We start from the raw sequence: 24,315 nt of genomic DNA, 5'->3' as shown, positions 1-24,315 counted from the left end.
AAATGGAAAATAAATAAACATAAATATTGGTTGAATTTACAATGGTGTTTGTTCTTTACTGGTTGAACTTTTCTTGTGGCAACAGGTCACAAATCTTGTTGCTGTGATGAGACACTGTGGAATTTCACCCAGTAGATATGGGAGTTTATCACATTTGGATTTGTTTTCGAATTCTTTATGGATCTGTGTAATCTGAGGGAAATGTGTGTCTAATATGGTCATACATTTGGCAGGAGGTTAGGAAGTGCAGCTCAGTTCTCACCTCATTTTGTGGGCAGTGTGAACTCTCTCTCTCTTTCCATCTCTCTGTCTCTCACTGTCTCTCACTGTCTCTCACTCTCTTTCTCTCTCTCATTATCTTTGTCTGCCTCTGTTTGTCTCCCCCGTCTCTCTCTCTCTCTCTCTCTCTCTCTCTCTCTCTCTCTCTCTCTCGCTCTCTCTCTCATTGTCTTTGTCTCCCTCTCTCTGTCTGTCTCTCTCTCTCTCTCTCTCTGCTGTCTGTGTGTCTCAGCTGCGTTATTTTAAAGGACCAGAGCTGCTAGTGGACTATCCGGTACACACTAGTTATTAACACACATCACACTGCTTACACAATGTGAACATCCACATACACTGTAATACATCATGATGCACATATTGGTTTAATCCTTGTTACATCAACACATTTATATGTCTGCTAACATTAGTATGTTCAACAGTAGTATGTTTACAGATGTATCAATAAATGGATATTGTTCAATGAACCATGTTGTGATTTTAAAATCATTTGTAGAGCACCTGGTGACCCCTGAGTCCCTGGACCTGCTGGACAAGCTGCTACGCTACGACCACCAGCAGAGACTGACCGCTGCTGAGGCCATGCAGCATCCATACTTCTGTAAGATACAGACCTGTATGTCTGTCTCTCTGTCTGTCTGTCTCAGGGGCGGAAATCCCGGGGGGGACAGGGGGGGACACGACCCCCCCCATCCTGGGAAAAATATGATTTGTCCCCCCCAATATATCACTGAAACATAACTATGGAATTTAAATAATATTAATAATACGCAATGAAAGCAATTGTGCTGATTATAGACACTTAATAGCGCGTTTTTAAGTTTCAAAAGATTGCGACCCCCCCACCCTTTGCCTCACAATGGTTTGATCCACTGCCAGTTCCTTAGTTGGCAAGGTAACAGAGGGGTCGTGTCTACTGTCTGAAAGGCACTCAATGAATGTAACTGACGTGAGGTTAATCTAGTCAATCGCGCACACACACTAGCTGAATATGCAGAGCTAGCGCGCAAATATTAACTATTAAGCTAGCTAGTACCTATTCCATTTATGTGGCGTCGTCAAAGATGGAATCTTTGCTATCGTCAATTTATTCCAAGGTCAGCATGCAGATGATGTAAGTTAGTGCTTCAAAGTCCCTGTGATAAGGTTAGCAATAAACTGAAGTCCAAACTGAACAGAACTACACTCTCTTCTACCATTGTCTTAAATATATTTAATGGTCTCGTTGCAAAAGCTAAATTGTCGCAAGGGAACTTTTATTTATTTATTTTATTTCACCTTTATTTAACCAGGGTAGCAAAGATTATAGCAAACACCACTGAAACTGAATTGGTGCTCGCTAGCTTTGCAAATTCAGCTATTGTTGGAAGCCAGCCAATATGAAACAAACTATTAAAATTACAAAAGGTTGCAGCATATGTTGTGTAAATGGTGAACTCATACAGCTGTCAACTCTTGTCATTTTAATCCGTTTCACATTTGCTAGCTACCTTTTAGATCGAAGCCCAAATAGAATGATAGAAGATGATAGAAGCCCATCTCCTACTGTAAATAACCTACACACTGTGTGTGTGTGTAGCCAGCCAGCCAGCCAGACAGACAGCCAGCCAGCCAGCCAGCCAGCCAGCCAGCCAGCCAGCCAGGTAGAAAAATGGCAGAAAAATAAAAGACGGACATCAGAGTATTTTTCAATACACCAAAACGCATAGTAAGAACCCTAGTAGCCTAATATCTCAAAGACTAGTTGATAAAATGTTCATAAGAAAGAAATGAAATTCTAATGGAAATGTTTCACAATGATGTCATTAGGCAGAGCAGGCAACAGATGGCACACAGACAGCAGAGTTGGGGACAGATATGCAGGGACAGACTGGCAGAGACAGGGAGTCTCAGGTAAGTTTGTTGAGTCTTTGTTTGGCAACATTATGAAAGGTTCTCAATTTTTTTGACTTGTAAAATAGGAACATAATTGGAAAATGCCATGGATACCCCCACTCTCAACTTAAACTGGTGACTGAACTAAGATTTGTTAAAGGCAATGGTATTGCTGTTGTGATTAGTTGTGTAGTTTTGGGTACCGGTAGTTAGGAGTACGGCAAACACCTTATTTCTTTGGTTCCTCAATATACATTTACCATATTACAATGTAGGCTATGTGTTACAGCACTACTTTTGGTGTCCCCCTCAGGAATTGCTCTTGAGAAAATTTCATGTAATTGTCCCCTCCAAAGTTGATATCAGATTTTCGCCCCTGGTCTGTCTGTCTGTCTGTCTGTCTGTCTGTCTGTCTGTCTGTCTGTCTGTCTGTCTGTCTGTCTGTCTGTCTGTCTGTCTGTCTGTCTGTCTGTCTGTCTGTCTGTCTGTCTGTCTGTCTGTCCTCTCTGTCTGTCCTCTCTGTCTGTCCTCCCTGTCTCTCTCTCTGTACCTTTAAACTTTGACCTGTACTGATGAAGATTGAATCTCTCACCATCCCTTTAAACTTTGACCTGTACAGATAAAGAGTGAATCTCTCACCATCTCTTTAAACTTTGACCTGTACTGATGAAGAGTGAATTGGAAAGAGATGATCTCTTGACTACCATGTTCTGTGTCCCTCAGATCCAGTGCTGAATGAACAGACCATCTCCAACACAGACACCAAGGCAATAAGTGGATCCAATGCAACATGATGGACAGAGAGGAGGTAACATACAAACACAGAGTTCTCCCCAAAGAATGTTAGAGCGGCGCCACCTGGTGGACTGGCAGTGCCATTATGTAAAATAAAATTCTTAAATATTTATGAGTAGATTGCAAGAAATGTTATTTACAGGTGTTGAAAACACCTGCTCAGCAGCACCACCTTGTTAAATAATCCTGGGGAGAACCCTGACATGTACACATTATCACACCTATCCACACACACATACCTGCACAGAAACACCCAGATTGTAACAAGCCCAGTCTTCCATTCTTTTGATCGTGTCTCTGTTCCTTCTTGCCGTCCAGGAAAACCTTTGTTACCTCATCTTGTGACCCTTTCGTGGCAGAAACGATCTGCCTCCAAGTCTACAGCCATACTGGAGCAAGAAGTCAACTTGCAACACACACAACACTCTTGGATAAAACCTAAATCTTTCACAACGTGGGTACTAGCGTTGCTTGGCCCCAGTCACACACAATGTATCGGATCCAAGCTATGAGGTGTGATATTCCCTCCTAGAACTGCCCCCCGAAATCCCTGCCCGCTCCCCACCCCACCCACCTCAACTCCCCTGTTTTCTGAAATCCCCTGATGTCAGATGTGATACAGAGACTGACTCCAGGTCAGTTTGGCACTGGTGTTGTGCTGTGAGATGTGTGTTGGTCAGTATGGAGCTGCACTGGCCTGGGGTCAGAGCTATAATAGCACTGAGTGGCATGGAGGCTCTTTTCTGCTGTAGATAGAATAAATACTATATTAAAGAAAATAAACCATTTTTATTTAAATGTTTTTGTTCATGTTTGTTTTTGATGTATTGATTTCTGATTGATTGATCAGTAGAAATCTAAATACCTAAATATCCAAATATGAACAATTCTCAGATCAGTATCTAATACATTCCAAAGTGTAAATTATAGAAAGTTATAGACCACGTCAGTTTTAATGTGTTGTTTTAATAAATAAACTGCAATTCCCAGATTATTTTCAGAACATAAATTATGCAACATTCATATGTGTGTGTGTGTCTACAGAAGTCTACCTTCAGCAGGGCTGCATTCAGCAGGTTGTAATACACTTAACACCGCAAATAAAAATGCTTTGAACAGAGCTGACACAATTCCACAACGTAGTGCCCTACTGAACGCAGCCCAGGTGAGTTCTAATCAAAACCCATCTAAGGCATGCCCACAACACCACCTTTCTCCTCTAAAACCAATCACGCATGTGCCATGTCAAACATAGGAAAGGAGGAAGCTGCTGTGATTGGTCAGCTTTGGCTGCCTGATGGTACGTATTAAGGTTGCCATGGTAGCATATTATCTCAGCGGCCTGTCCTTTATGTAAGGGTGTGTTCCTCTGGCCAGACGTTGCTGACGCATGGCAGATCTTACAACGCCTGGATAGGTGTTTTACCTATCAGCTAACCACATGTTATAGCAGTCTGGTGCCCAACGGCACAGTCAATGACGTGGCACGCAACCATTGGTTGATGCAAACAACGTCTGAGCAGGGGAACGTGGCCTATAACGTTCATGAACCTGGCATAGAAGGCAAAAGATCCCATGTGAGGCGGAGGCAAGGGAAGCTCAGGCCTTCAGCTCAGTCACATCACATTAATACAGTAGCGCTGATATCAAGGGAGCTTGAAGCCCACCAAGGGAGCTCTCGCTCAACACAACAAAATAACAATCAGAACTGGCTCTGATTTAACCACACAATAAGATACATGTGTTGTAAAATAGTGGTAAAAACTAATCCCAGGGAAGATTTATTTTAACATCCAGACCAGTCAGAATGTCTATCGGCACTCGATAGTTTTAGTCTTCTTTACCTGGGTTCTGGAAAATTATTCCTTGGTGTTCTTCTCCTGTGTTCTGGAATAGAACTGAGTGCTCCTTGGTGTTCTTTACCTGTGTTCTGGAATAGAACTGAGTGCTCCTTGGTGTTCTTTACCTGGGTTCTGGAATAGAACTGAGTGCTCCTTGGTGTTCTTTACCTGTGTTCTGGAATAGAACTGAGTGGTCCTTGGTGTTCCTTACCTGGGTTCTGGAGTAGAACTGAGCACTCCTTGGTGTTCTTTACCTGGGTTCTGGAGTAGAACTGAGCACTCCTTGGTGTTCTTTACCTGGGTTCTGGAGTAGAACTGAATGGTCGTTGGTGTTCTTTACCTGGGTTCTGGAGTAGAACTAGCGCTCCTTGGTGTTCTTTACCTGTGTTCTGGAATAGAACTGAGTGGTCCTTGGTGTTCCTTACCTGGGTTCTGGAGTAGAACTGAGCACTCCTTGGTGTTCTTTACCTGGGTTCCTGAGTAGAACTGAGCACTCCTTGGTGTTCTTTACCTGGGTTCTGGAGTAGAACTGAATGGTCGTTGGTGTTCTTTACCTGGGTTCTGGAGTAGAACTAGCACTCCTTGGTGTTCTTTACCTGGGTTCTGGAATAGAACTGAGTGCTCCTTGGTGTTCTTTACCTGTGTTCTGGAATAGAACTGAGTGGTCCTTGGTGTTCTTTACCTGGGTTCTGGAATAGAACTGAGTGCTCCTTGGTGTTCTTTACCTGGGTTCTGGAATAGAACTGAGTGCTCCTTGGTGTTCTTTACCTGTGTTCTGGAATAGAACTGAGTGCTCCTTGGTGTTCTTTACCTGGGTTCTGGAATATAACTGAGTGCTCCTTGTTGTTCTTTACCTGGGTTCTGGAATAGAACTGAGTGGTCCTTGGTTTTGTTTACCTGTGTTCTGGAATAAACTGAGTGCTCCTTGGTGTTCTTTACCTGGGTTCTGGAGTAGAACTGAGTGCTCCTTGGGGTTGTTTTCCTGTGTTCTGGAGTAAAACTGAGTGCTCCTTGGTGTTCTTTACCTGGGTTCTGGAATAGAACTGAGTGCTCCTTGGTGTTCTTTACCTGGGTTCTGGAATAGAACTGAGTGCTCCTTGGTGTTCTTTACCTGTGTTCTGGAATAGAACTGAGTGGTCCTTGGTGTTCTTTACCTGGGTTCTGGAATAGAACTGAGTGCTCCTTGTTGTTCTTTACCTGGGTTCCGGAATAGAGCTGAGTGCTCCTTGGTGTTCTTTACCTGGGTTCTGGAATAGAACTGAGTGGTCCTTGGTGTTGTTTACCTGGGTTCTGGAATAGAACTGAGTGCTCCTTGGTGTTCTTTACCTGGGTTCTGGAGTAGAACTGAGTGCTCCTTGGTGTTCTTTACCTGTGTTCTGGAGTAGAACTGAGTGCTCCTTGGTGTTCTTTACCTGGGTTCTGGAATAAACTGAGTGCTCCTTGGTGTTCTTTACCTGTGTTCTGGAATAGAACTGAGTGGTCCTTGGTGTTGTTTACCTGTGTCCTGGAATAAACTGAGTGGTCCTTGGTGTTCTTTACCTGTGTTCTGGAGTAGAACTGAGTGCTCCTTGGTGTTCTTTACCTGTGTTCTGGAATAGAACTGAGTGGTCCTTGGTGTTGTTTTCCTGTGTTCTGGAATAGAACTGAGTGCTCCTTGGTGTTCTTTATCTGGGTTCTGGAGTAGAACTGAGTGCTCCTTGGGGTTGTTTTCCTGTGTTCTGGAATAGAACTGAGTGGTCCTTGGTGTTGTTTTCCTGTGTTCTGGAGTAGAACTGAGTGCTCCTTGGTGTTCTTTATCTGGGTTCTGGAGTAGAACTGAGTGCTCCTTGGTGTTCTTTATCTGGGTTCTGGAATAGAACTGAGTGCTCCTTGGTGTTCTTTATCTGGGTTCTGGAATAGAACTGAGTGCTCCTTGGTGTTCTTTACCTGTGTTCTGGAGTAGAACTGAGGGCTCCTTGGTGTTCTTTATCTGGGTTCTGGAGTAGAACTGAGGGCTCCTTGGTGTTCTTTACCTGGGTTCTGGAGTAGAACTGAGTGCTCCTTGGTGTTCTTTACCTGGGTTCTGGAATAGAACTGAGTGCTTCTTGGTGTTCTTTTTGGCAAAGTTGAAAAATCTAAGGCTTAAAACAATCAACTGAGTGTACAAAACATTAAGAACACCTTTCTAATATTGAATTGCATTAAGAACAGTCTTAATTCGACAGGGCATGAACTCAACAAGGTGTCGATAGCATTCCACAGGGATACTGGTCCATGTTGACTCCAATGCTTCCTCCAGTTGTGTCATTTGGGTGGTGGACCATTCTTGATACACACGGGAAACTGTTGAAGGTAAAAAACCCAGCAGTGTTGGAGCTTATCATGGAGCGGATTGTGGACTACAGGAAACAGAGGGCCGAACACGCCCCCAATTTACATGGAAGGGGCTGTAGTGGAGCGGGTCAAGAGGTTCAAATCCCTCGCTGTCCACATCGCTAAGGACCTGTCATGGTCCAAACCCACCAACACAGTCGTGAAGAAGGCCCCACAACGCCTCCAGATGTTGAGTCCAATGCTTCCCACAGTTGTGTCAAGTTGGCTGGATGTCCTTTGTGTAGTGGACCATTCATGACACACTGGAAACTGTTGAGCATGGAAAATCAAGCAGAGTGGCAGTTCTTGACACACTCTAACCGGGGGGCTTGGCACCTACTACCATACCCCGTTCAGAGGCACTAAAATCGAATGCTAAAATGAATATCATAGAATTCTTCAGAAGCCTTCATTTACTAAAAAAACAACAGATGCACAACGGTTGAAAGTATAGTAGAAAAATACAATATCTGTGTTAGTAGAATTGACTTAGTTACAACCCATCAATATCTATATCAGTAGAATAGACCTAGTTACAACCCATTAATATCTATATCAGTAGAATAGACCTAGTTACAACCCATTAATATCTATATCAGTAGAATAGACCTAGTTGCAACCCATCAATATCTATATCACTATAGTAGAATAGACCTAGTTACAATACATCAATATCTATATCAGTATAGTAGAATAGACTTAGTTACAACCAATCAATATCTGTATCAGTAGAATAGGCCTAGTTACAACCCATGAATATCTATATCAGTAGGATAGACCTAGTTACAGCCCATTAATATCTATGTCGGTAGAATAGACCTAGTTACAACCCATTAATATCTACATCAGTAGAATAAACCTAGTTACAACCCATTAATATCTGTATCAGTAGAATAGACCTAGTTACAACCCATTAATATCTATATCAGTAGAAAAGACCTAGTTACAGCCCATTAATATCTACAGTGCCTTGCGAAAGTATTCGGCCCCCTTGAACTTTTCGACCTTTTGCCACATTTCAGGCTTCAAACATAAAGATATAAAACTCTATTTTTTTGTGAAGAATCAACAACAAGTGGGACACAATTATGAAGTGGAACGAAATTTATTGGATATTCAAACTTTTTTAACAAATAAAAAACTGAAAAATTGGCCGTGCAAAATTATTCAGCCCCTTTACTTTCAGTGCAGCAAACTCTCTCCAGAAGTTCAGTGAGGATCTCTGAATGATCCAATGTTGACCTTAATGACTAATGATGATAAATACAATCCACCTGTGTGTAATCAAGTCTCCGTATAAATGCACCTGCTCTGTGATAGTCTCAGAGGTCCGTTTAAAGCGCAGAGAGCATCATGAAGAACAAGGAACACACCAGGCAGGTCCGAGATACTGTTGTGGAGAGGTTTAAAGCCGGATTTGGATACAAAAAGATTTCCCAAGCTTTAAACATCCCAAGGAGCACTGTGCAAGCGATAATATTGAAATGGAAGGAGTATCAGACCACTGCAAATCTACGAAGAAAGTCCCTCTAAACTTTCAGCTCATACAAGGAGAAGACTGATCAGAGATGCAGCCAAGAGGCCCATGATCACTCTGGATGAACTGCAGAGATCTACAGCTGAGGTGGGAGACTCTGTCCATAGGACAACAATCAGTCGTATACTGCACAAATCTGGCCTTTATGGACGAGTGGCAAGAAGAAAGCCATTTCTTAAAGATATCCATAAAAAGTGTCGTTTAAAGTTTGCCACTAGCCACCTGGGAGACACACCAAACATGTGGAAGAAGGTGCTCTGGTCAGATGAAACCAAAATCGAACTTTTTGGCAACAATGCAAAACGTTATGTTTGGCGTAAAAGCAACACAGCTCATCACCCTGAACACACCATCCCCACTGTCAAACATGGTGGTGGCAGCATCATGGTTTGGGCCTGCTTTTCTTCAGCAGGGGCAGGGAAGATGGTTAAAATTGATGGGAAGATGGATGGAGCCAAATACAGGACCATTCTGGAAGAAAACCTGATGGAGTCTGCAAAAGACCTGAGACTGGGACGGAGATTTGTCTTCCAACAAGACAATGATCCAAAACATAAAGCAAAATCTACAATGGAATGGTTCACAAATAAACATATCCAGGTGTTAGAATGGCCAAGTCAAAGTCCAGACCTGAATCCAATCGAGAATCTGTTGAAAGAACTGAAAACTGTTGTTCACAAACGCTCTCCATCCAACCTCACTGAGCTCGAGCTGTTTTGCAAGGAGGAATGGGCAACAATTTTAGTCTCTCGATGTGCAAAACTGATAGAGACATACCCCAAGCGACTTACAGCTGTAATCGCAGCAAAAGGTGGCGCTACAAAGTATTAACTTAAGGGGGCTGAATAATTTTGCACGCCCAATTTTTCAGTTTTTTATTTGTTAAAAAAGTTTGAAATATCCAATAAATTTCGTTCCACTTCATGATTGTGTCCCACTTGTTGTTGATTCTTCACAAAAAATTACAGTTTTATATCTTTATGTTTGAAGCCTGAAATGTGGCAAAAGGTCGAAAAGTTCAAGGGGGCCGAATACTTTCGCAAGGCACTGTATATCAGTAGAATTGACCTAGTTGCAACCCATTAATATCTGTATAAGTAGAATAGACCTAGTTACAACAAATTAACATCTATATCAGTAGAATAGACCTAGTTACCTCCCATTAATATCTTAATCATTAGAACAGACCTAGTTACAACCCATTAATAATTATATCAGTATAGCAGAATAGACCTAGTTATAACCCATTAAAATCTATATCAGTAAAGAATAATTGACGTAGTTACAACCCATCAATATCTATATCAGTAGAATAGACCTAGATACAACACATCAATATCTATATCAGTAGAATAGACCTAGTTACAACACATTAATATATATATCAGTTGAATAGACCTAGTTACAACCCATTAATCTCTACATCAGTAGAATAGACCTAGTTACATCCCATTAATATCTATATCAGTAGAATAGACCTAGTTACAACCCATTAATATCTACATCAGTAGAATAGACCTAGTTACAACCCATTAATATCTATATCAGTAGAATAGACCTAGTTACAACCCATTAATATCTATATCAGCAGAATAGACCTAGTTACAACACATTAATATCTATATCAGTAGAATAGACCTAGTTACAACCCATTAATATCTATATCAGTAGAATAGACCTAGTAACAACCCATCAATATTTATATCAGGGATTTGAAATGGCGTGTGACAGAGGTAGTCATACACTGAGTGTAAACAACATTAGGAACATTTCACTCTCAACAGTTTTCCGTGTGTATCAACAATTGTCCACCACCCAATGGACAGCCATCTTGGGGATTGCTGGATCAAATCCCAGAGCTGACAAGGTAACATCCTGTCATTCTGCCCCTGAACAAGGCAGTGAACCCACTGTTCCCTGGTAGGCTGTCATTGTAAATAAGAATTTGTTCTTAACTGACTTGCCTAGTTAAATAAAGGATCAATAAATCAAATTAAACTTGACACAACTGTCAAGCATCGCTGTTGAACACTTTAAACTCTTTGTATAGTCCATGAACCGACAATTTAGGGTGATCTGAGGACAAAAAGGAGGTGAGACTCAACATTACGAAGGTGTTCCTAATTTTTTGTGCACTCAATGTATATTCTCTACACATTGAGAATGCTGAAATTAATATCAGAGAATTCTTCAGAATACTTCATTTATTTAAACAGCTGCACATGGAGAACGTGATAAATACAATATTTATATCAGTATAGTAGAATAGACCTAGTTACAACCCATTAATATCTATGTCAGTAGAATAGACCTAGTAACAACCCATTAATATCTATATCAGTAGAATAGACCTAGTTACAACACATTAATACATTCATTGAATAATATGAACCATTCTTTCACAGGATGTTTGAAATCTTCAACAAATGTATAAAATATAAAATGTTAAATAGGTTACTGAATAGCTAGCTACATGTCAAATATTTTTACAGTTATAGAAAAATAAACAATTAGTACATCCTAGACCTAGTACATTTTACATTGAACCTCCTCTATGCCAATCTCAGATAGGGTATTGACCTAGTACATTACATTGAACCTCCTCTATACCAATCTCAGATAGGGTATTAACCTGGTACATTACATTGAACCTCCTCTATACCAATCTCAGATAGGGTATTAACCTGGTACATTACATTGAACCTAATCCATACCAATCTCAGATAGGGTATTAACCTAGTACATTACATTGAACCTCCTCCATACCAATCTCAGATAGGGTATTAACATGCCTGACAAGGTCTGCGTTACTAAGGGCAACCTATTCCCTTTATAGTAGACCACCAAGGGTTAGGGTGTTAGGGGGTGAAGGTGGTTTATGACATCATTGTCATCTTGGCAGCAGTCGATCTGCTCTCAATCTTGGTCACATGACTCTGGACCCAGGCTTCAGAAGGGTCAACACAAAATGTCTTCCCTTTCTTTGTGGTGAAACTGCAACAGATACACAACACATTGTCTCTCAGAACATCCAGTCTATAATATGAATGCTCCATCTTGTCTTGTACAGTGTAGCCTGGATGTAGCCTGGGTCCAGATGTATTTGTGCTATCATACCAACTCCTTGTCAATCTTGGTCATGTTTGGCTTGACAAGGAGCTGACGTGATAGCACAAACAGATCTGGGACCAGGCTAGCCTAGATGTTTCCAGTTTACAGTAGACTATGTTACTTACATCAGTGCTTTGCGAGGGCAGCTACTGGAAGTTGGTCTGAGAGAAACCACTTGTTGAAGAGGGATCCTCGCGCTGAATTTCATACAGCAGTCAGCTGCCGTGTCCAACGAAATGACACCTGTAAACAAAGGATCATAAACCACAGTTAACATAAAGATCTCCTGGTGTGTCTCCAATAGCATATTACACAGCATGGCTACTACACACACACACACACACACACACACACACACACACACACACACACACACACACACACACACACACACACACACACACACACACACACACACACACACACACACACACACACACACACACACACACACACACACACCTGCAGAAGTCGTATGGAGGGAGCAGAGCAGTCCCAGGAGAAGTAGAGCAGTCAGGGTCTTCATGGTTCAGAGATGGTTGAGATGCTGAAGATTATATTGTCTGAGATGGTCTCTGATGTTCTGGTCTCTGATGCTCTGGTCTGGTTCTGTGTCAGAAGTCCAGCTGATGCTCTGGTTCTATGTCTGAGGTCTGATCTGACCTGTCTTTTATACAGAGAGCTGGTCCATCAGACCCATTGACAATTGATGGGGGAAACTCTCCTCTCTACCCTCATTCACTCTGAATATCATTCTAAGAACCAACATTCTGCCAGGTTCCTCTTCCTCAATTCTCTGTAACTCTGTTTCCTCCAGGATGTTCAGCAGCGCTGGTATTTTCTGAAATACGCAGAATACATTTACTGGAGAATTGCATATCAAAGGAAGGCTATTAAAGTGGACTATATAGTATGATACATTACATCAAATACAATAACAATTCAGATTAAATTGTCTACATCATAAGCAACTAGTTTATAATTGATACTTCAATTCAACTTTGTATCTTTCAACATTTAAATGCAGATATTAGGATGTGTCCATATTGATAAAAACCTATATTGCTATACTCACTCTGTAGTCTTTCTAAGATCCTGCCTACCCAGATCTCTTCTCGTCACCTTCCTTTTCCTGTGCTTTAATGCCTCAGTGTTTACAGCCAAATCCTTCAAACATATTACTGCTTATTAAATCCATACACAGACAGTGGGTATTATTTCCAATTCATTCAGATATTAAAAGTCATTTTTATTTAGAAGAATTATAAATAATGTAGGCTACAATATTGGTACCTGTAGGCTGCGCACATTCTGCAAACAAGCAATTTGCTCATCTTCTCCACGATGGTCCTCAAGGCAGGTGGCCCCAAGGCAGGTGGCCCCAAGACAGGTGAGGAGAAGAACTGTGTGCAAACCATGCCCCAAATTATTCTAATGAGCCCCCTCCTGAACACTATGAATTAGCTGGCGCTGGATGTGGACTAGCCCATTGGGCTGATGTGGGCTTGGTGTGGGCTTGGTGTGGACTAGCCCATTGGGATGGTGTGGGCTTGGTGTGGTCTTGGTGTGGACTAGCCCATTGGGATGGTGTGGGCTTTATGTGGTCTTGGTGTGGACTAGCCCGTTGGGATGGTGTGGGCTTGATGTGGTCTTGGTGTGGACTAGCCCGTTGGGATGGTGTGGGCTTGATGTGGTCTTGGTGTGGACTAGCCCGTTGGGATGGTGTGGGCTTTATGTGGTCTTGGTGTGGACTAGCCCGTTGGGATGGTGTGGGCTTGATGTGGTCTTGGTGTGGACTAGCCCATTGGGATGGTGTGGGCTTGATGTGAGCTTGGTGTGGACTAGCCCGTTGGGATGGTGTGGGCTTGATGTGGTATTGGTGTGGACTAGCCCGTTGGGATGGTGTGGGCTTGATGTGGTCTTGGTGTGGACTAGCCCGTTGGGATGGTGTGGGCTTGATGTGAGCTTGGTGTGGACTAGCCCGTTGGGATGGTGTGGGCTTGATGTGGTCTTGGTGTGGACTAGCCCGTTGGGATGGTGTGGGCTTGATGTGAGCTTGGTGTGGACTAGCCCATTGGGATGGTGTGGGCTTGATGTGGTCTTGGTGTGGACTAGCCCGTTGGGATGGTGTGGGCTTGATGTGGTCTTGGTGTGGACTAGCCCGTTGGGATGGTGTGGGCTTGATGTGGTCTTGGTGTGGACTAGCCCATTGGGATGGTGTGGGCTTGATGTGGTCTTGGTGTGGACTAGCCCGTTGGGATGGTGTGGGCTTGATGTGGTCTTGGTGTGGACTAGCCCATTGGGATGGTGTGGGCTTGATGTGGTCTTGGTGTGGATTAGCCGTTGGGATGGTGTGGGCTTGATGTGGTCTTGGTGTGGATTAGCCGTTGGGATGGTGTGGGCTTTATGTGGTCTTGGCGTGGACTAGCCTGTGCCCACATGGGGCCAATGGGGTCATGTTTGCTGCGTGGTAACTGTAGTTTGTTTCAATTAATTTATTCATAAATTAATTAATTTGTTAATATATTTATTAATTCATTCATTCACTTCTCTGAACAGACATACCTCGGTATTTTAATGAATATGTTTGATATTTGCTTGCCTGTGCAGTTACTGTCAGTCCCTCCCAGGTTCTACCAGTAACTCTGTGCAGTACTGTGAACTCTGGCTTCAAGTTATTACAAACATTTTGAGAATGACAATGGAGAGAAAACTGCTGCCAATATTTGTTCTTAGAAAACCTGCAGTCATTTGCATCACACGAGGTTCTCATGACAGAATGGGGAAGTGAGAGTTATTTTAAAAAGAGACGTCTCTCATTGCTTGAATCTTTCTGAACTGAAACAGGATACTTGGTCCAGTGCATGTGTCAACAAAATATGCATCTTCAATTGAACCTTATTTATGTCACACCCTGATCTGTTTCACCTGTCTTTGTGATTGTCTCCACCCCCCTCCAGGTGTCGCCCATCTTCCCCATTATCCCCTGTGTATTTATACCTGTGTTCTCTGTTTGTCTATTGCCAGTTCGTCTTGTTTGTCAAGCCAACCAGCGTTTTTGTGTCAGCTCAGCTCTTCCCCAATCTCTCTTCTCTCGTCCTTCTGGTTTTTAACCCCCACCTGTCCTGACCCTGTACCCGCCCCGTCAGACCACTCTGCCTGACACTGAGCCTGCCTGCCGTCCTGTACCTTTGGCCCTTTTTCTGCTGTAAACATTGTTACTTCAACACGGTCTGCATCTGGGTCTTACCTTGATCCCTGATAATTTAATGATATAGATAGAAAGCCATGGGTCAGTCAGTATGATTGTATAATAGATGGGTCAGTCAGTATGATTTTATAACCAGATGGGTCAGTCAGTATGATTGTATAACCAGATGGGTCAGTAGAGTTACAGAGAATACAGTAGTCTAGTGAAGTAGGTGTGAGTGTGGAGAGAGTTACAGAGAATACAGTAGTCTAGTGAAGTAGGTGTGAGTGTGGGGAAAGTTACAGAGAATACAGTAGTCTAGTGAAGTAGGTGTGAGTGTGGGGAAAGTTACAGAGAATACAGTAGTCTAGTGAAGTAGGTGTGAGTGTGGGGAAAGTTACAGAGAATACAGTAGTCTAGTGAAGTTGGTGTGAGTGTGGGGAGAGATACAGAGAATACAGTAGTCTAGTGAAGTAGGTGTGAGTGTGGGGAGAGATACAGAGAATACAGTAGTCTAGTGAAGTAGGTGTGAGTGTGGGGAAAGTTACAGAGAATACAGTAGTCTAGTGAAGTAGGTGTGAGTGTGGGGAGAGTTACAGAGAATACAGTAGTCTAGTGAAGTAGGTGTGAGTGTGGGGAAAGTTACAGAGAATACAGTAGGCTAGTGAAGTAGGTGTGAGTGTGGGGAAAGTTACAGAGAATACAGTAGTCTAGTGAAGTAGGTGTGAGTGTGGGGAAAGTTACAGAGAATACAGTAGTCTAGTGAAGTAGGTGTGAGTGTGGGGAAAGTTACAGAGAATACAGTAGTCTAGTGAAGTAGGTGTGAGTGTGGGGAGAGATACAGAGAATACAGTAGGCTAGTGAAGTAGGTGTGAGTGTGGGGAGAGTTACAGAGAATACAGTAGTCTAGTGAAGTAGGTGTGAGTGTGGGGAGAGTTACAGAGAATACAGTAGTCTAGTGAAGTTGGTGTGAGTGTGGGGAGAGATACAGAGAATACAGTAGGCTAGTGAAGTAGGTGTGAGTGTGGGGAGAGTTACAGAGAATACAGTAGTCTAGTGAAGTAGGTGTGAGTGTGGGGAGAGATACAGAGAATACAGTAGTCTAGTGAAGTTGGTGTGAGTGTGGGGAAAGTTACAGAGAATACAGTAGTCTAGTGAAGTTGGTGTGAGTGTGGGGAGAGTTACAGAGAATACAGTAGTCTAGTGAAGTAGGTGTGAGTGTGGGGAGAGTTACAGAGAATACAGTAGTCTAGTGAAGTAGGTGTGAGTGTGGGGAAAGTTACAGAGAATACAGTAGTCTAGTGAAGTTGGTGTGAGTGTGGGGAAAGTTACAGAGAATACAGTAGTCTAGTGAAGTTGGTGTGAGTGTGGGGAAAGTTACAGAGAATACAGTGGTCTAGTGAAGTAGGTGTGAATGTGGGGAAAGTTACAGAGAATACAGTAGGCTAGTGAAGTAGGTGTGAGTGTGGGGAGAGATACAGAGAATACAGTAGTCTAACACAAATAATTTTTCCAACAATTGTTTACAGACAGATTATTTCACTTATAATTGTCACGTTTTCTTAAGGGCAGGAAGAAGGAGCAGAGTCAAGAGGCAGGAGACTGAGGTCCGGTAGTGCCAAAGTTTATTGCCACCGTAAACAAGGTAGTCGAAAAAGGCACAGGGTGCGCACAACACCCAAAAAGGGAAAATAGTTCCCAAAACTATAACGTACGGGGCGCAACCCGGCAATACAATAAGAATAAGTTACACGCTGAAATATAAGGCAGCGCTAACTACCATCTGCCCGTAGACATACAAACAATCCTGCACGAATACAGAACACAAAGGACAAACTAAATACCACGCAGCCGTCATACCACTGAAGAAGGAGACGCATACTGTCTCCTAGAGATGAATGTACTTTGGTGCGAAAAGTGCAAATCAATCCCAGATCAACAGCAAAGGACCTTGTGAAGATGCTGAAGGAAACAGGTACAAAAGTGACTATATCCACAGTAAAACGAGTCCTATATCGACATAACCTGAAAGGCCGCTCAGCAAGGAAGAAGCCACTGCTCCAGAACCGCCATAAAAAACCCAGACTACAGTTTGCAACTGCACATGGGGACAAAGATCATACTTTTTTGAAAAATGTCCTCTGGTCTGATGAAACAAAAATAGAACTGTTTGGCCATAATGACCATTGTTATGTTTGGAGGAAAAAGGTGGAGGCTTGCAAGCCGAAGAACGCCATCCCAACCGTGAAGCACGGGGGTGGCAGCGTCATGTTGTGGGGATGCTTTACTGCAGGAGGGACTGGTGCACTTCACAAAATAGATGGCATCATGAGGCAGGAAAATTATATGGATATATTGAAGCAACATCTCAAGACATCAGTCAGGAAGTTTAATCTTGGTAGCAAATGGGTCTTCCAAATGGACAATGACCCCAAGCATGTTTCCAAAGTTGTGGCAAAATGGCTTAAGGACAACAAAGTCAAGGTATTAGAGTGGCCATCACAAAGCTCTGACCTCAATCCTATAGAAAATGTGTTTGCAGAACTGAAAAAGCGTGTGTGAGCAAGGAGGCCTACCAACCTGACTCAGTTACACCAGCTCTGTCAGGAGGAATGGGCCAAAATTCACCCATGTTACTGTGGGAAGCTTGTGGAAGGCTACCCAAAACGTTGACCCAAGTTGAACAATTTGAAGGTAATGCTATCAAATACGAATTGAGTGTATGTAACCTTCTGACCCACTGGGAATGTGATGAAAGAAATAAAAGCTGAAATAAATAATTCTCTACTATTATTCTGACTTTTCACATTCTTAAAATAAAAGTGGTGATCCTAACTGACCTAAGACAGGGAATTTTACTAGGATTAAATGTCAGGAATTGTGAAAAACTGAGTTTAAATGTATTTGGTTATGGTGTATGTAAACTTCCGACTTCGCCTGTATAAGTTATATTCCTCAAGAATCAATGGGTATAACTAATTTATAAGTCCAAAAATGAAATCACAATGGCAGATTATCCCTTTTATCCCTTTAATGCTGAGTGCCAAGCAAAGAGGCTTTGGGTCCCATTTTTGGGCTTTTGTTATGACTCGACCTGGGAACGAACCACACCACAATAATCTGAGATTAATTGATGGAAAAATATTCTGTGTTTTATTTTCACTATGATGTAAAGGTTAATAGTATGCTACAGGTTTTAAATCAATATGCACACATCCTAAAATCTACATTTAAAAGTTGAAAGATACATAGTTGACTTCAAGTATTAATTACAAACTAGTTGGTTATGATGTAGAGAATTTAATTTAATCTTAATTGTTCTTGTATTTGATGTAATGCATCATAGTATATAGTCCACTTTAATAGCCTTCCTTTGATATGCAATTCTCCAGTAAATGTATTCTGCGTATTTCAGAAAATAGCAGCGCTGCTGAACATGCTGGAGGAAACAGAGTTACAGAGAATTGAGGAAGAGGAACCTGAAGGGCAGAATGTTGGTTCTTAGAATTATATTCAGAGTGAATGAGGGTATGGAGGGGAGTTTCCTCCATCAATTGTCAACGGGTCTGATGGACCAGCTCTCTGTATAAAAGACAGGTCAGATCAGACCACAGACATAGAACCAGAGCATCAGCTAGACTTCTGACACAGAACCAGACCAGAACATTAGAGAACAGAGCATCAGAGAACAGAGCATCAGAGACTAGAGCATCAGAGACCAGAGCATCAGAGACCAGAACATCAGAGACCAGAGCATCAGAGACCAGAGCATCAGAGACCAGATCCTCAGAGACCAGAACATCAGAGACCATCTAGACAATACAATCTTCAGCATCTCAACCATCTCTGAACCATGAAGACCCTGACTTCTCTACTCCTCCTGGGACTGCTCTGCTCCCTCCATAAGACGTCTGCACAGGGTACGTGTGTGTTTGTGTACAGTGAGTGTGTACAGTGTGTGTGTACAGTATGCATATGAGTGTATAGGAAGAAGCACCACATGAGATGCCTGTGTTGACCAGTGAGTGTGATCGTTCTTTGTTTCCAGGTGTCATGGGGATTTCAGTAATGACTGCCATAGACTGCTGTGTGAAGTTCCACCCAAAGAGGATCCCTCTTGGTGCAGTGATTTCAGTTTCTAAAACCCCTAGTAGCTGCCCTCGCCAAGCACTGGTGTAAGTTAACCACCATGCACACACACACACACACACACACACACACACACACACACACACACACACTTAGATTTCTACGGACATAACATGTTCTACATCCTTGGTGGGCGGGTCCAAATGTGTTGCTAGGGCTGCATGGTTACAACCTCTGTGTTGCTAAGCTTGCATGGTTATAACCATTGTGTTGCTAGGGCTGCATGGTTACAACCTCTGTGTTGCTAGGGCTGCATGGTTACAACCTCTGTGTTGCTAGGGCTGCATGGTTACAACCTCATAGAGGTTCTATATTAATATATATATAGAGATTAACCATAATACATTTGAAATATTCTCGATAGAATGTTGTAATCGTTTGACAGTCCTAATAATGACATAGTGATTCTGAATGTAATTGAATGGTCCGATACTTGTCTTCCTCCATACTCAACCAGTAGGACTGTAGGTACATGCACAATACACACAGAATAATGTTGGAACATCCATACAGTAGTCTTCCACATGTGAGTTTGGTGTGTGCTTTGTTTAGTTACCCATAAATATATGTGTGTTTATTGGTTGCAGGTTTACAACAAAGAAAAATATTCGATTTTGTGTCGACCCATCTCAGGCCTGGGTCCAGAGTCATGTGACCAAGATTGAGAGCAGATCGATGACGTCATCAACCACCACCGCCACAGACTAACTACCATAGCTGTCAGATCTGTCAAGAAAATAGAATATTATATATTTTTTGTACATACAGTAATATTATTTAATTCTTATTTATTTACCATACTGTGAAGTTACCTTGTATTTTGAAATGATTTGTTTTGTCAACAAATTATTTTTTATACTTCAGCAATAAAGATAAATAATGTCAACATTTTATTAATGAAGTTAATTGTATTCTTATTGTGGTATTCATGCTTTGATTACTAAAGCTTCACATTTAGTGAGGGAGAGTTCTTTACAACTCCTTGAGGCATGCTGCCAGTTACATGGACAGATATCAACTATCTCCATAACTAGCAACCAGCAGATTCAGCATATTGGTTGTTTCTTCTTTCAGGAAACAGTTCATGTGTTACAACTCATGGAACTACAGAGACCTCTGTTTCCAAGACAACAGAGGTCAACAGTCAGCAACACAGAAACAGAATAAACTGTTCAACTCAACTCCAACAAAACTAAGATATATGTTTTATAGTCACATACTCCAGATTGGTGGACATTCCCTTCCTCATTTCCAAGTTGTGAACTTTAACCAACAACCTAACAGGCCTATAAATGTGTACTTTATCCAACAACCTAACAGGTCTATAACTCTGAACTTTATCCAACAACCTAACAGGTCTATAACTCTGTGAACTTTATCCAACACCCTAACAGGTCTATAACTCTGAACTTTAACCAACAACCTAACAGGTCTATAACTCTGAACTTTAGCCAACAACCTAACAGGTCTATAACTCTGTGAACTTTAACCAACAACCTAACAGGTCTATAACTCTGTGAACTTTATCCAACAACCTAACAGGTCTATAACTCTGTGAACTTTATCCAACAACCTAACAGGTCTATAACTCTGAACTTTATCCAACAACCTAACAGGTCTATAACTCTGTGAACTTTATCCAACAACCTAACAGGTCTATAACTCTGTGAACTTTAACCAACAACCTAACAGGTCTATAACCTTGAACTTTTACCAACAACCTAACAGGTCTATAACTCTGAACTTTAGCCAACAAACTATTTTGACAAACTATTTTGATATCTTGCAAGAATGTTAGAACCAATGCATAATGCACATATGAATGCTGAACAAGCAATTCTCCACCAAAGTTGTTATTGTCAACAGTGCAGAAGTGAGTCCTACTTTTGACCAGGGAAGAGGAACATAAATTGAGGGAAGGGCTCTGGCTGGCAAAGTTGTCTTTTCATGGTTGAGTTGTTATATAATAGCTGTTTCTATATAATGAGAGATCAGAACAGAACTCACACACAGAACCAGACCAGATCCTCAGACACCAGAGCATCAGAGACCAGAGCATCAGAGAAAAGAGCATCAGAGACCAGAGCATCAGAGACCAGAGCATCAGAGACCAGAACATCAGAGACCAGAACATCAGAGACCAGAACCAGACCAGAGCATGAGAGACCAGAACCAGACCAGAGCATCAGAGACCAGAACATCAGAGACCAGAACATCAGAGACCAGCTCAGACAATACAATCTTCAACATCTCAACCATCTCTGTACCATGAAGACCCTGACTGCTCTACTCCTCCTGGGACTGCTCTGCTCCCTCCATAAGACGTCTGCAGGGGGGGTGGGGGGGGGGGGGGGGGGGGGGGGGGGGGGGGGGGGGGGGGGGGGGGGGGGGGGGGTGTGTGTGTGTGTGTGTGTGTGTGTGTGTGTGTGTGTGTATATATATCTTGATTTTCTTGTCTTCACCAATTCGTTTGTATTTGTTTTCTGAGGTCAAGTGGCAGAGTAATGATCCATCGTCTGGGACTGTTGGAGACTGCTGTTTAAAGTCCTACACCATCAGGAAGCCTCTCTCTGGTGGTTTCTGCTGTTTAAAGTCCTACACCACCAGGATGCCTGTCTCTCTCTGGTGGTTTCTGCTGTTTAAAGTCCTACACCACCAGGATGCCTGTCTCTCTGGTGGTTTCTGCTGTTTAAAGTCTTACACCACCAGGATGCCTGTCTCTCTCTGGTGGTTTCTGCTGTTTAAAGTCCTACACCACCAGGATGCCTGTCTCTCTGGTGGTTTCTGCTGTTTAAAGTCCTACACCACCAGGATGCCTGTCTCTCTCTGGTGGTTTCTGCTGTTTAAAGTCCTACACCACCAGGAAGCCTGTCTCTCTCTGGATGTTTCTGCTGTTTAAAGTCCTACACCACCAGGATGCCTGTCTCTCTCTGGTGGTTTCTGCTGTTTAAAGTCCTACACCACCAGGATGCCTGTCTCTCTGGTGGTTTCTGCTGTTTAAAGTCTTACACCACCAGGATGCCTGTCTCTCTCTGGTGGTTTCTGCTGTTTAAAGTCCTACACTACCAGGATGCCTGTCTCTCTCTGGTGGTTTCTGCTGTTTAAAGTCCTACACCACCAGGATGCCTGTCTCTCTCTGGTGGTTTCTGCTGTTTAAAGTCCTACACCACCAGGATGCCTGTCTCTCTCTGGTGGTTTCTGCTGTTTAAAGTCCTACACCACCAGGATGCCTGTCTCTCTCTGGTGGTTTCTGCTGTTTAAAGTCCTACACCACCAGGATGCCTTTCTCTCTCTGGTGGTTTCTGCTGTTTAAAGTCCTACACCACCAGGATGCCTGTCTCTCTCTGGATGTTTCTGCTGTTTAAAGTCCTACACCACCAGGATGCCTGTCTCTCTGGTGGTTTCTGTCACAACGACCCCCAGCAGTTGCCCTCGTAAAGCTCTGCTGTAAGTAGCATACAACGTACATGGACTATATACTCAAAACAACAAGATGGGCTGCTTTCTGAATTCACACCCAAACATCACATTCATCAGTAATAATGTCCTCAATCAGCTTTCTGAATTGACCTGGAGACACCAAAACATCACATTTAAAGAACCCTTTGAAGATTGTTCCACAAATAAAGTGTAGGAAAACTAAAAGCTGATTCACCAAACTCCGTTGAGACCAAAGGAATTTCCAGAGTTACCCATCCCTGAGACTGGGTGTGGTGACTCATTTCTAAATGTAGTAATGATATTAAGTACAGTGGCCATTTTTGTATAAGGGCTTTTTGAATGAAAACACAGCAATGTATTAACCTACGTGATATCAAAGACGGCCAACCAACTTTACAGTAGAGAATGCAGTGATGAGTACTAAAACTATCACCCGTAATAAACCGCAGTGCGCTATGATAAACTGCATCTAAAGGCTTTAATGAAGTGGCAGCTGCGTTAGTATAGATGATGTTGCCATAGTTTCGGACCGATAGGAACGTCGACTGAATGATCTGCTTTCTACTATTTAGCGAGAGGCAGGACCTGTTTCTATAGAAGACCATTTTAACTCTCAGCTTCTCAGCTAACTCATCAATATGCTTTATAAAAGAGAGCTTTTCATCTATCCAGATGCCCAGATATTTGTAAGCAGGGACACGATCAATATGAAAAACCATCCAACGTTCATATGCTGAAATCATCGTATTTGTTTTTATGTGCTCTAGAGAACAATATGTACATAGTTTTACCTGCATTCAATACTAATTTCAGGTCAATTAAGTTTTTCTGTAATACAATGAAGACAGACTGTAGTTCAGATAGAGACTGGTCAACGTTGGGGTCAATAACAGACATGACAATATCATAATACAATGAAGACAGACTGTAATTCAGATAGAGCCTGGTCAACATTGGGGATAATAGTATACACAACAGTATCATAATACAATGAAGACAGACTGTATTTCAGATAGAGACTGGTCAACGTTGGGGACAATAACAGACACAACAGTATCATAATACAATGAAGACAGACTGTAATTCAGATAGAGCCTGGTCAACATTGGGGATAATAGTATACACAACAGTATCATAATACAATGAAGACAGACTGTATTTCAGATAGAGACTGGTCAATGTTGGGGACAATAACAGACACAACAGTATCATAATACAACGAAGACAGACTGTATTTCAGATAGAGACTGGTCAACGTTGGGGACAATAACAGACACAACAGTATCATAATACAATGAAGACAGACTGTATTTCAGATAGAGACTGGTCAACATTGGGGACAATAACAGACACAACAGTATCATAATACAATGAAGACAGACTGTAGTTCAGATAGAGACTGGTCAATGTTGGGGACAATAACAGACACAACAGTATCATAATACAATGAAGACAGACTGTATTTCAGATAGAGACTGGTCAATGTAAGGGGCTTTATTGGCATGGGAAACATATGTTTACATTGCCAAAGCAAATGCCACAGTAAACATTACATTTACAAAAGTTCCAAAAGAATAAAGACATTTCAAATGTCATATTATGTCTATATACAGTGTTGTAATGATGTTCAAATAGTTGAAGTACAAAAGGGAAAATAAATAAACATAAATATGGGTTGTATTTATAACGGTGTTTGTTCTTCACTGGTTGCCCTTTTCTTGTGGCAACAGGTCACAAACCTTGCTGCT

The 24,315-nt window shown here is 42.2% G+C and overlaps 1 protein-coding gene and 1 long non-coding RNA gene across 2 annotated transcripts; both read left to right on the top strand.

The window, feature by feature from the left end:
• The first annotated feature begins 770 nt into the window (after positions 1-770).
• Positions 771-3,703, top strand: LOC106587938 (uncharacterized). Its single transcript, XR_001324528.2, has 3 exons — positions 771-877; positions 2,875-2,959; positions 3,265-3,703. It is a non-coding gene; the product is annotated as an uncharacterized lncRNA (long non-coding RNA).
• Positions 3,704-18,485: 14,782 nt separating this feature from the next.
• Positions 18,486-19,957, top strand: LOC106593851 (C-C motif chemokine 13). Its single transcript, XM_014185237.2, has 3 exons — positions 18,486-18,897; positions 19,026-19,152; positions 19,714-19,957. The coding sequence occupies exons 1-3, from the start codon at positions 18,831-18,833 to the stop codon at positions 19,832-19,834; spliced, it is 315 nt and encodes a 104-aa protein (XP_014040712.2). The 5' UTR covers positions 18,486-18,830; the 3' UTR covers positions 19,835-19,957.
• The last annotated feature ends 4,358 nt before the right edge of the window (positions 19,958-24,315 follow it).

This window comes from Salmo salar, chromosome ssa26 (assembly GCF_905237065.1).
Source record: "Salmo salar chromosome ssa26, Ssal_v3.1, whole genome shotgun sequence".
Lineage (NCBI taxonomy): Eukaryota > Metazoa > Chordata > Actinopteri > Salmoniformes > Salmonidae > Salmo > Salmo salar.
The sequence above is the reverse complement of the archived record's forward strand: the minus strand, read 5'-3'. Positions and strand labels throughout refer to the sequence as shown.